The sequence below is a fragment of the Pseudophryne corroboree genome, chromosome 3, assembly GCF_028390025.1.
Source record: "Pseudophryne corroboree isolate aPseCor3 chromosome 3, aPseCor3.hap2, whole genome shotgun sequence".
Lineage (NCBI taxonomy): Eukaryota > Metazoa > Chordata > Amphibia > Anura > Myobatrachidae > Pseudophryne > Pseudophryne corroboree.
This window is the reverse complement of record NC_086446.1, coordinates 361,578,312-361,591,765: the sequence shown is the minus strand read 5'-3', so window position 1 is coordinate 361,591,765 and position 13,454 is coordinate 361,578,312. Positions and strand designations below refer to the sequence as shown.

The 13,454-nt window shown below is 47.5% G+C and overlaps 1 protein-coding gene across 1 annotated transcript in view; it reads left to right on the top strand.

The window, feature by feature from the left end:
- The window catches only part of JUP (junction plakoglobin), a 177,586-nt gene that overhangs the window by 129,433 nt on the left and 34,699 nt on the right, over positions 1 to 13,454 (top strand). The window contains exons 11-12 of the mRNA XM_063959836.1: positions 7,793 to 7,943; positions 8,981 to 9,102. Of these exons, the coding sequence (XP_063815906.1) occupies positions 7,793 to 7,943; positions 8,981 to 9,102 (273 nt within the window). The remainder of the gene's footprint in view (positions 1 to 7,792; positions 7,944 to 8,980; positions 9,103 to 13,454) is intronic.

Sequence of the window (13,454 nt, the reverse complement as noted above, 5' to 3'; positions counted from 1 at the left end):
ACCTCCCTGAGCTAATGCACAACTGAAGTCTTTTTGTGACATGTAAATACTGTAGTCCTCCTTTTTCTGTATTGTTCTGCAAGAGTTCATCTTGGGTTACACTGGTCTGCAAGACATAATAAACTGATTGCTTGGACCTCATTACTCCCAACTGTTGACTTCTTGCTGAGCAATATTTTTCTCCCCTGCAAACGTCATATTGTTTTCTCTATCGTCCTAGTGGATGCTGGGGTTCCTGAAAGGACCATGGGGAATAGCGGCTCCGCAGGAGACAGGGCACAAAAAGTAAAGCTTTAGGATCAGGTGGTGTGCACTGGCTCCTCCCCCTATGACCCTCCTCCAAGCCTCAGTTAGATTTTTGTGCCCGGCCGAGAAGGGTGCAATCTAGGTGGCTCTCCTAAAGAGCTGCTTAGAAAAGTTTAGCTTAGGTTTTTTATTTTACAGTGAGTCCTGCTGGCAACAGGATCACTGCAACGAGGGACTTAGGGGAGAAGAAGTGAACTCACCTGCGTGCAGGATGGATTGGCTTCTTTGGCTACTGGACATTAGCTCCAGAGGGACGATCACAGGTACAGCCTGGATGGTCACCGGAGCCTCGCCGCCGGCCCCCTTGCAGATGCTGAAACGAGAAGAGGTCCAGAATCGGCGGCAGAAGACTCCTCAGTCTTCTTAAGGTAGCGCACAGCACTGCAGCTGTGCGCCATTTCCTCTCAGCACACTTCACACGGCAGTCACTGAGGGTGCAGGGCGCTGGGAGGGGGGCGCCCTGGGAGGCAAATGAAAACCTTTTTTGGCTAAAAATACCTCACATATAGCCTCCGGGGGCTATATGGAGATATTTAACCCCTGCCAGAATCCATTAAAGAGCGGGAGACGAGCCCGCCGAAAAAGGGGCGGGGCCTATCTCCTCAGCACACAGCGCCATTTTCCCTCACAGAAAGGCTGGAGGGAAGGCTCCCAGGCTCTCCCCTGCACTGCACTACAGAAACAGGGTTAAAACAGAGAGGGGGGGCACTAATTTGGCGTTAGAAATATATAAAAGATGCTATAAGGGAAAACACTTATATAAGGTTGTCCCTATATAATTATAGCGTTTTTGGTGTGTGCTGGCAAACTCTCCCTCTGTCTCTCCAAAGGGCTAGTGGGTCCTGTCCTCTATCAGAGCATTCCCTGTGTGTGTGCTGTGTGTCGGTACGTGTGTGTCGACATGTATGAGGACGATGTTGGTGAGGAGGCGGAGCAATTGCCTGTAATGGTGATGTCACTCTCTAGGGAGTCGACACCGGAATGGATGGCTTATTTAGGGAATTACGTGATAATGTCAACACGCTGCAAGGTCGGTTGACGACATGAGACGGCCGACAAACAATTAGTACCGGTCCAGACGTCTCAGAAACACAGTCAGGGGTTTTAAAACGCCCGTTTACTTTAGTCGGTCGACACAGACACAGACACGGACACTGAATCCAGTGTCGACGGTGAATAAACAAACGTATTCCTTATTAGGGCCACACGTTAAGGGCAATGAAGGAGGTGTTACATATTTCTGATACTACAAGTACCACAAAAGAGGGTATTATGTGGGATGTGAAAAAACTACCGTAGTTTTTCCTGAATCAGATAAATTAAATGAAGTGTGATGATGATGCGTGGGTTCCCCCCGATAGAAAATTATGGGCGGTATACCCTTTCCCGCCAGAAGTTAGGGCGCGTTGGGAAACACCCCTTAGGGTGGATAAGGCGCTCACACGCTTATCAAAACAAGTGGCGGTACCGTCTATAGATAGGGCCGTCCTCAAGGAGCCAGCTGACAGGAGGCTGGAAAATATCATAAAAAGTATATACACACATACTGGTGTTATACTGCGACCAGCGATCGCCTCAGCCTGGATGTGCAGAGCTGGGGTGGCTTGGTCGGATTCCCTGACTAAAAATATTGATACCCTTGACAGGGACAGTATTTTATTGACTATAGAGCATTTAAAGGATGCATTTTCTATATATGCGAGATGCACAGAGGGATATTTGCACTCTGGCATCAAGAGTAAGTGCGATGTCCATATCTGCCAGAAGATGTTTATGGACACGACAGTGGTCAGGTGATGCAGATTCCAAACGGCACAAAGGTGTATTGCCGTATAAAGGAAGAGGAGTTATTTGGGGTCGGTCCATCGGACCTGGTGGCCACGGCAACTGCTGGAAAATCCACCGTTTTTACCCTAAGTCACAGTCCCTATAAGAGTCATATCTGCCCAGGGATAGAGGAAAGGGAAGAAGACTGCAGCAGGCAGCCCATTCCCAGGAACAGAAGCGTTCCACCGCTTCTGCCAAGCTCTCAGCATGACGCCGGGACCGTACAGGACCCCTGGATCCTACATGTAGTATCCCAGGGGTACAGATTGGAATGTCGAGACGTTTCCCCTTCGCAGGCTCCTGAAGTCTGGTTTACCAAGGTCTCCCTCCGACAAGGAGGCAGTATGGGAAACAATTCACAAGCTGTATTCCCAGCAGGTGATAATCAAATTACCCCTCCTACAACAAGAAAAGGGGTATTATTCCACATTATATTGTGGTACTGAAGCCAGAAGGCTAGGTGAGACCTATTCTAAATCTAAAAAAATTTGAACACTTACAAAGGTTCAAATCAAGATGGAGTCACTCAGAGCAGTGATAACGAACCAGGAAGAAGGGGACTATATAGTGTCCCGAGACATCAGGGATGCTTACCTCCATGTCCAAAATTTGCCCTTCTCACTAAGGGTACCTCAGGTTCGTGGTACAGAACTGTCACTATCAGTTTCAGACGCTGCCGTTTGGATTGTCCACGGCACCCCGGGTCTTTACCAAGGTAATGGCCGAAATGATGATTCTTCTTCGAAGAAAAGGCGTCTTAATTATCCCTTACTTGGACGATCTCCTGATAAGGGCAAAGTCCAGGGAACAGTTGGAGGTCGGAGTAGCACTATCTCGGATACTGCTACAACAGCACGGGTGGATTCTAAATATTCCAAAATCGCAGCTGATCCCGACGACAAGTCTGCTGTGCCTAGGGATGATTCTGGACACAGTCCAGAAAAAGGTGTTTCTCCCGGAAGAGAAAGCCAGGGAGTTATCCGAGCTAGTCAGGAACCTCCTAAAATCAGTGCATCATTGCACAAGGGTCCTGGTAAAGATGGTGACTTCCTACGAAGCAATTCCATTCGGCAGATTTCACGCAAGAATTTTTCAGTGGGATCTGCTGGACAAATGGTCCGGATCGCATCTTCAGATGCATCAGCGGATAACCCTATATCCAAGGACAAGGGTGTCTCTCCTGTGGTGGTTACAGAGTGCTCATCTTCTAGAGGGCCGCAGATTCGGCATTCAGGATTGGATGCTGGTGACCACGGAGGCCAGCCCGAGAGGCTGGGGAGCAGTCACACAAGGAAAAAATTTCCAGGGAGTGTGATCAAGTCTGGAGACTTTTCTCCACATAAATATACTGGAGCTAAGGGTAAATTTATAATACTCTAAGCTTAGCAAGACCTCTGCTTCAAGGTCAGCCGGTATTGATCCAGTGGGAAAAACATCACGGCAGTCGCCCACGTAAATAAGCAGGGCGGCACAAGAAGCAGGAGGGCAATGGCAAAAACTGCAAGGACTTTTCGCTGGGCGGAAAATCATGTGATAGCACTGTCAGCAGTGTTTCATTCCGGGAATGGAAACTGGGAAGCAGACTTCCTCAGCAGGCACGACCTCCACCCGGCAGAGTGGAAACTTCATCGGGAAGTTTTCCACATGATTGTAAACCGTTGGGAAATACCAAAGGTGGACATGATGGCGTCCCGTCTGAACAAAAAACGGGACAGGTATTGCGCCAGGTTAAGAGACCCTCAGGCAATAGCTGTGGACGTTCTGGTAACACCATGGATGTACCAGTCGGTGTATGTGTTCCATCCTCTGCTTCTCATACCTAAGGTACTGAGACTTATAAGACGTAGAGGAGTAAGAACTATACTCATGGCTCCGGATTGGCCAAGAAGGACTTGGTACCCGGAACTTCAAGAGATGCTCACAGAGGACTTATGGCCTCTGCCGCTAAGAAGGGACTTGTTTCAGCAAGTACCATGTCTGTTCCAAGACTTACCGCAGCTGCGTTTGACGGCATGGCGGTGGAACGCCGGATCCTAAGGGAAAAAGGCATTCCGGAAGAGGTCATTCCTACCCTGGTCAAAGCCAGAAAGGAGGTGACCGCACAACATTATCACCACATGTGGCAAAAATATGTTGCGTGGTGTGAGGCCAGAAAGGCCCCACGAAGAAATTTCAACTCGGTCGATTCCTGCATTTCCTGCAAACAGGAGTGTCTATGGGCCTCAAATTGGGGTCCATTAAGGTTCAAATTTCGGCCCTGTCGATTTTCTTCCAGAAAGAAGTGGCTTCAGTTCCTGAAGTCCAGAAGTTTGTCAAGGGAGTATTGCATATACAACCCCCTTTTGTGCCTCCAGTGGCACTGTGGGATCTCAACGTAGTTCTGGGATTCCTCAAATCACATTGGTTTAAAACCAGTCAAATCTGTGGATTTGAAGCATCTCACATGAAAAGTGACCATGCTCTTGGCCCTGGCCTGGACCAGGCGAGTGTCAAATTGGTGGTCTTTTTCTCAAAAAAGCCCATATCTGGTTGTCCATTTGGACAGGGCAGAGCTGCGGACTCGTCCCCAGTTCTCTCCCTAAGGTGGTGTCAGTGTTTCACCTGAACCAGCTTATTTTGGTGCCTTGCGCCTACTAGGGACTTGGAGGACTCCAGGTTGCTAGATGTTGTCAGGGCCCTGTAAATATAGGTTCCAGGACGGCTGGAGTCAGGAAAACTGACTTGCTGTTATCCTGTATGCACCCAACAAACTGGGTGCTCTTGCTTCTAAGCAGACTATTGCTAGTTGGATGTGTAATACAATTCAGCTTGCACATTCTGTGGCAGGCCTGCCACAGCCAAAATATGTAAATGCCCATTCCACAAGGAAGGTGGGCTTATCTTGGGCGGCTGCCCGAGGGGTCTCGGCTTTACAACTTTGCCGAGCGGCTATTTAGTCAGGGGCAAACACGTTGGTAAAATCCTACAAATTTGATACCCTGGCTAAGGAGGACCTGGAGTTCTCTCATTCGGTGCTGCAGAGTCATCCGCACTCTCCCGCCCGTTTGGAAGCTTTGGTATTATCCCCATGGTCCTTTCAGGAACCCCAGCATCCACTAGGACGATAGAGAAAATAAGAATTTACTTACCGATAATTCTATTTCTCGGAGTCCGTAGTGGATGCTGGGCGCCCATCCCAAGTGCGGATTATCTGCAATACTTGTACATAGTTACAAAAATCGGGTTATTATTGTTGTGAGCCATCTTTTCAGAGGCTCCGCTGTTATCATACTGTTAACTGGGTTCAGATCACAGGTTGTACAGTGTGATTGGTGTGGCTGGTATGAGTCTTACCCGGGATTCAAAATCCTTCCTTATTGTGTACGCTCGTCCGGGCACAGTATCCTAACTGAGGCTTGGAGGAGGGTCATAGGGGGAGGAGCCAGTGCACACCACCTGATCCTAAAGCTTTACTTTTTGTGCCCTGTCTCCTGCGGAGCCGCTATTCCCCATGGTCCTTTCAGGAACCCCAGCATCCACTACGGACTCCGAGAAATAGAATTATCGGTAAGTAAATTCTTATTTTATACACAATGCACTTCTTCAGAAATCCAGGCGCAGTTGTGGAAATTGCATTTTTCCAGTAGATAGCATATAAACGCTAGATGAAGCCTTGTTACACCTCTGTAAAGGCTTTGAACACTCATTGTTGCAGTGTCTTTGTATAGTGTCTAGTTTTATGGTGCCTTGCCCCCATAAAAAAAATGGGTGGTCCGTATCATAAGATGGCGCTACCCAGTTGCTGAATAGGATGATTTAAAATAACGTCAGGGTAAAATAACTATTTCTTTAATACATTTTTGAACAGCCTAATTCATATAACGCATAAAAAAGCACACATATTGTGTGGACAAACATAAAAATAGGAGGAGTCCTACTGAGGAGTATGTAGGGGAGCAGCAGGTGATAAAGAATGCAGGGAAGTCCAGACTTGCCCTGCGTATGCTCCCAGATCTTAAGTTCTCACAGCGGCAGGTCCAAGGGGTGATGGTGTCAGTTTAACGCGTTTCGGAACGTTGAGGTTCCATTTTGCTACATCCTAAAGACTATGAACTTTGTATAAGTCATTAGCTCAGATCCTATACAATGGGCAAGGGTCACCAGTTTTGTAAATGAAGAAAGTTTTTGCCATGGTCATAGGATGCTTTTATTCACTGTAAACTATGGAATCCCATTCTCATACAAGTGGTGGCAAGTTTGTAAATGTTATTTGAAAATCTGATGCAATTTCTTAACGGGGGCAGAGTTTCAGCCAAAAGTGGGTATTTCAGGGACAATTTTACATGGTTTTTAAATGTTGAGAGATGTGTCCTTAGATCCTTGCTGCAGTTCTTGAAGTTGCGCCATTTTGTGGCGGACCTCTGTAGCACCGAGCATTCCCCCCCCCCCCCCCCCCCCAGCAAAATTGCATCTTAGACTAAAAGTTATGTAATACGACGCACAAGCAGCATCTGCTCATTAAAACGATATGCAGCGTGCTTATATTCTGTGTGTAATTGGGCTCTATCTGCATCCAAAATGCCACGTTAGTGTTTTCTATGAAAACACTGTAGTTTCGTAGTTTGTCTGCAAATACAGATGGTCATAATATAGGCATGTTTCATATCATGTTAATCAGCAGAAGCTGGCTCGTGCATCCTATTAAATTACTTTGCATCTAAGACGCTTTTTCACAGAAAAAAGATGCTTGGCGCTACAGAGTCACGCGGCACTCACGTGTTATCTGTAATGTGACTGGAAGCACATGGAGCAAAGATGTAAGAGGACACATCTGTAGCATATAGCATTGTAGATGTAATATAATGACCATAAAGATTAAATTACATGCAATGTGCTGTACTTCGGTTTCCTGAATGGCTACTTGCCACCATCACTGATTTTTGCCTCGTAGCCAAAGAGGGGGTGTGCATTAAAGTAGGTAATGTGTCTACCGTATATCGTGATATGAGCAGCTGATTACCACAGGGATGTTCAGCGGCACATTGCCTGTACTTGAATTGGGATGCGTTTAGCATCCTGATGGACGGGATGCCTGCGGTTATGTGACAGACGCCAGCATCATGACACCACTCTGGAAACTGACGCCGGAACGCAGACATCCTGAACGTAATTATCAGGGTAACTGTTAGGGCTGGAGCCTGGGGGGAGGGTGGGGGTTGGCTTTAGGGTTAGGCACTAGGTAGGGGTTAGCCATAGCCACCCCCAGAGGTGTGGGGGGTTGTGTGATTAGCTCCTCCAACGTTGGTATCTTCAATGTAGGGATGCTGTTGTCTGTCATGTGACTGCCAGCATCCCGAGTAGCGGAATTTCATGCCTAACCTCTTGAATTGACTCCCAGAGTCTACGCAAAGGAATTACACTCAAACTCTATTTCTAATAAAACTTTTAAATTGTTGTTAAGGTGACTCCTCCACTTTAAGAACCACATGCAGGATTTGCGGTCAGTGAAGGGTTCTATGTCACCTTATTAAGAACTATTTCTGGACCAGAGTCAATTGTAGTGGATTAAGTTTTACTCTGGTACTTGCACTGTTTTGTCTTTATTACATCCAGTTTGTTTGTGTTCTAAAGAGTTAATGTCTGTTGTGTTATTAACTGTATACTTTCCTGTCCTTGACAGCTCCTGTACTCTCCTGTTGAGAACATACAGAGAGTTGCTGCTGGGGTGCTCTGTGAGCTTGCACAGGACAAAGAGGCAGCAGACACCATTGATGCGGAGGGTGCATCTGCTCCACTTATGGAACTACTGCATTCCCGTAATGAGGGCACAGGTGAGGTGGAACACTTCTTGTATTCTCAACAACCATTACCTTTTGCATGGAGTTAAGCCCTGTGTATATATAACTCTAGCGGGGCAGAGTTATATATTGGCGGAGGCGAGTCGTCCCATGTGGAAATCTACGCTTAACTATACATACTTCTTGCATGCTTTCACTGTTAGGCAATATTCCACTTGATTGGTATGTCTACCTGCTCCTTCACTGGTTCTTGCAGCTGGAACCAGTATAATTTGTGTAGTTTGTGCAATACTGGTCAGCACCAGGTAAGATTAGACAATGGGGTCTATGTACTAAGCCGTGGAGGGAGATAAAGTACCCACCAATCAGCTCCTAACTGCCATGTTACTGGTTGTTTTTAAAGCATTACAAGAGCTGGTTGATAGGTACTTTCTCTTCTCTCCATGGCTTAGTACATAGGCCCCTGTATTTGTAAATACAAATTATTTTTTACAGCCATATCCATATATTTGAGCATAGCTCACTTTGAGGAGTGTAAAAAAAAAAACTAAATCCACCCACCTTTGTTTGAGTCTGTTCTAGAAAAGACATTCTAAGTATTTATTTTCAATGCACAGTACTTCACCAGTCATGGTACAGTATTTTTTTCAAAATCCATTTCCATGTTTGTTCATGAGCTTATGGATTAGTACTGTATTTATACTATACCTATCCTAAAACCAATGGGCGGAATTCAAATCAGCTGGCGTCCACCGGCAGTATTCAAATGTTGCTGCCAATGGGTGCGATATCAGCATTTCAGCTCACCACCCCCAGGGGAGGTGAGCTGTAATGCGCGAAAAGGGACCAGTTTTGACGCCCAAACTGAAATTTTCACGATCTCGCCCATATCTTTTAATCGGGTTTAGATGCCTTACGCGGCTAAACCCGTCTCTTATGGGCGCGATAACAGGTGTCATTAGAATATCGCCCCGTGATCTCCCGTCACTTTAGATGGGAGATCGGGGGCAATAAAACATTTGAATCCCACCTATGTCTACCATCATAATAATCATTTACATTTTGTACAGCCACCTATGCTGCTGCTGTCCTATTCCGCATTTCTGAGGACAAGAACCCTGACTATAGAAAGAGGGTATCAGTGGAGCTTACCAATGCCATTTTCCGCCAGGACCCTGCAGCCTGGGAAGCAGTAAGTGATCTAGTTTCATTGAGTGGAGGAGGATGTAATATCATTTCTACACATTCTCCTTTTGTTTTTAACCACCGTTTAAATGGGTGTAGTACGGTATACCGGCGCCGGGAGCCCGACCGCCGGCATACCGACAGCGTGGCGAGCACAAAGGAGCCCCTTGCGGGCTTGCTGCGCTCACCACCCTGCGGGCACGTTGGCGCGCTATGCGCGCCACACTATTTTATTCTCCCTCCAGGGGGGGGTCGTGGACCCCCACGAGGGAGAATATTTGTCGGTATGCCGGGTGTCGGGATTCCGGCGCCGGTATACTGTGCGTCGGTATCCCAACATTTGGTATACAGAAGACCACCCGTTTAAATTGTGTGCCTGTTTTGCCTTGTGAATATCTCCTTTTTCTTGCAAATAAAATAGGAGCAAACTCATTTATTCAAACGCTAAAAGAAAACTTTTAAGTATCAAAAAACAAACCTTCCCTTCTATATGAGAATGTTCTTCTAAACCTCTTTCCCTGTAAAATTCTCCTCTTCCGGGACATACGGTGGAACACATGCGGCTCACCATTACGGACTTCCGTTTCCTGTCCTGCGGCCTCCATATCAAACTTCCGAAGGCAGGTGAAGCGCTTGCGGGTCACCGCGATAAACTTCCGCTTCCGGTATGAGGATTTACACCGTTTAAAAAACGGTTTACAGGGCTACTTGACACACTATTTGTCACCAGCGGCCCTGATGGGATTGAAATTACATCTTCAACCATACTGCATAATGGATAAATACTTGTATGATGTTAATGTGAGGTTAATCACATGTGTGACCTCACTTCCTGTATTTGAGTGCCTACTGGTATAAATAGTAGCACATGGGCTCCCACTCTGCAGGCCTTGAAAAAGATTTTTCTAAAGATCGAAACACGGCAGCAGAGGGGGAGCATTTACCTATTGTGATACACGGTCCCCCCATTTGGAATTTGAACCATTGGGACCCTGACCGAGAAGGAACTTCTGGAACCCCGACCGATCAGGTGGTCATTACCAGTGGCTCACTTCCTTCGGTGAGATCATGTAAACATGTGCTCCAAATTTTTCTATGAACTGTACATTCCTTTTGGAATTTTTTTTTTTTTTAAGTATTTGGATGTTTTTTATGGAATACATTTTTCAAGTTTTTACATATCTGATTTCGTGGATATTGAAAGATACCTTGATGTGATTGAAAACATCTTCTGAATTGTGAGTTGGGGTACGCTGTTATTCCTAGAATCGTCCAAAGAAAACTTTATATGTTTTAAACACACACATTTACTGTGAGTTGGGGTACGCTCATCTGAATCTATACTGTGACAAAGTTATCTTCACATACTATGATTTTAAGCACACTAAGGGGTATATGCAATTGCGGTCGAATTCCGGCTGAATTCGACCGCAATTGCATATACCCCTCAGTGTGCTTAAAAAAACGCAAAACACGGACCACGCACTGAAAGGGGTCCCGTGTTTACACATGGGACCCCTTTCCCCGACTGCCGGGACCCCCGTGACTGCTGTCAAAGAGGGTCCCTTGAGCCAATTGGGGAGCGCCATGTCGTGGCATTCTCCTGATTGGATGTGCGCGTCTGAGCTGTCAGGCGGCGCACTCTAGATACAATGGAGCTAGTGGACCCCTACGTCTTTTGTCCCCCGTATTTTCTCTAACGTCCTAGTGGATGCTGGGGACTCCGTAAGGACCATGGGGAATAAACGGGCTCCGCAGAAGACAGGGCACTCTAAGAAAGAATTAGGACTACTGGTGTGCACTGGCTCCTCCCTCTATGTCCCTCCTCCAGACCTCAGTTAGAATCTGTGCCCGGTCAGAGCTGGGTGCACTTTAGTGAGCTCTCCTGAGCTTGCTAATAAAGTATTTTATTAGGATTTTTTTATTTTCAGAGAGATCTGCTGGCAACAGACTCTCTGCTACGTGGGACTGAGGGGAGAGAAGCAAACCTACTAACTGCGGATAGGTCGTGCTTCTTAGGCTACTGGACACCATTAGCTCCAGAGGGATCGAACACAGGAACTCACCCTTGGTCGTCCGATCCCGGAGCCGCGCCGCCGCCCCCCCCCCCCCTCGCAGAGCCAGAAGACAGAAGCCGGCGAGAGAAGCAAGAAGACCTCAAAATCTGCGGCAGAAGACTCCTGTCTTCATATGAGGTAGCGCACAGCACTGCAGCTGTGTGCCATTGCTCCCACATTAAACCCACACACTCCGGTCACTGTTAGGGTGCAGGGCGCAGGGGGGGGCGCCCTGGGCAGCAATTGAGTACCTCCTGGCATAATAGAGCATATATACAGCTGGGCACTGTATATATGCAGGAGCCCCCGCCATTATTTTTCACAAAATCGCGGGACAGAAGCCCGCCGCTGAGGGGGGCGGGGCTTCTTCCTCAGCACTCACCAGCGCCATTTTCTCTCCACAGCTCCGCTGAGAGGAAGCTCCCCAGGCTCTCCCCTGAAGAATCACGGTAGAAAGAGGGTAAAAAGAGAGGGGGGGCACATAAATTTAGCGCAAAATCACTAATACAGCAGCTACTGGGTAAACACTAAGTTACTGTGTAATTCCTGGGTTATATAGTGCTGGGGTGTGTGCTAGCATACTCTCTCTCTGTCTCTCCAAAAGGCTTTGCGGAGGTTCTGTCCTCAAATACAGCATCCCCTGTGTGTGTATTGTGTCGACATGTTTGACGAGGAAGGCTATGTGGAAGCAGAGCAGGTGCAGATGAATGTGGGGTCTCCGCCGACACCTGATTGGATGGATATGTGGAAGGTGTTAAATGATAATGTAAACTCCTTGCATAAAAGGTTGGATAAAGCTGAAGCCTTGGGACAGTCAGGGTCTCAACCCATGCCTGATCCTACAGCGCAGAGGCCGTCAGGGTCTCAGAAGCGCCCACTATCCCAGATTGTTGACACAGATATCGACACAGATTCTGACTCCAGTGTCGATGGCGATGATGCAAAGTTGCAGCCTAAAATGGCTAAAGCCATCCGCTACATGATTATAGCAATGAAGGATGTATTGCACATTTCAGAGGTAAACCCGGTCCCTGACAAGAGGGTTTATATGTTTGGGGGGAAAAAGGCAAGAAGTGACTTTTCCCCCTTCACATGAGTTAAATGAGTTATGTGAAAAAGCTTGGGATTCTCCTGATAGGAAAGTGCAGATTTCCAAACGGTTACTTATGGCGTATCCTTTCCCGCCAACGGACAGGTTACGCTGGGAATCCTCCCCTAGGGTAGACCAAGCTTTGACACGCTTATCTAAGAAGGTGGCCCTGCCGTCACAGGATACAGCCTCACTTAAGGATCCTGCGCATAGGAAGCAGGAAGGTATCCTGAAGTCCGTTTATACACATTCAGGTACCCTACTGAGGCCGGCAATTGCGTCGGCCTGGATGTGTAGTGCTGTAGCAGCATGGACAGATACTCTGTCTGAGGAACTTGATACCTTGGACAAGGATACTATATTTCTCTGACGTCCTAGTGGATGCTGGGTACTCTGTAAGGACCATGGGGAATAGACGGGCTCCGCAGGAGACTGGGCACTCTTAAAAGAAAGATTAGGTACTATATCTGGTGTGCACTGGCTTCTCCCTCTATGCCCCTCCTCCAGACCTCAGTTAGAATCTGTGCCCGGCCAGAGCTGGATGCACCTAGTGGGCTCTCCTGAGTTCACTAGAAAAGAAAGTATTTGTTAGGTTTTTTATTTTCAGTAAAATCTGCTGGCAACAGACTCACTGCTACGAGGGACTGAGGGGAGAGAAGCAAACCTACCTGCTTGCAGCTAGCTTGTGCTTCTAAGGCTACTGGACACCATTAGCTCCAGAGGGATCGAACACAGGGCCCGACCTCGATCGTCCGGAGCCGCGCCGCCGTCCCCCTTGCAGAGCCAGAAGACGGAAGATAAAGATGAAAAACGGCGGCTGAAGACTCCTGTCTTCATTAAGGTAGCGCACAGCACTGCAGCTGTGCGCCATTGCTCCCATAGCACACCACACACTCCGGTCATTGTTGGGTGCAGGGCGCTGGGGGGGGGGCGCCCTGGGAAGCAATTAGTTTACCTTTTGGCATAAATTAGCACATAATACAGTGTATAACACTGTATATATGCAAAAAAAAACGCCATTAACATTATAAAAAGCGGGAGAAGCCCGCCGCTGAGGGGGCGGGGCTATCTTCCTCAGCACAGCCAGCGCCATTTTCTCTAACGTCCTAGTGGATGCTGGGGACTCCGTCAGGACCATGGGGAATAGCGGCTCCGCAGGAGACAGGGCACAAAAGCAAGCTTTTAGGATCACATGGTGTGTACTGGCTCCTC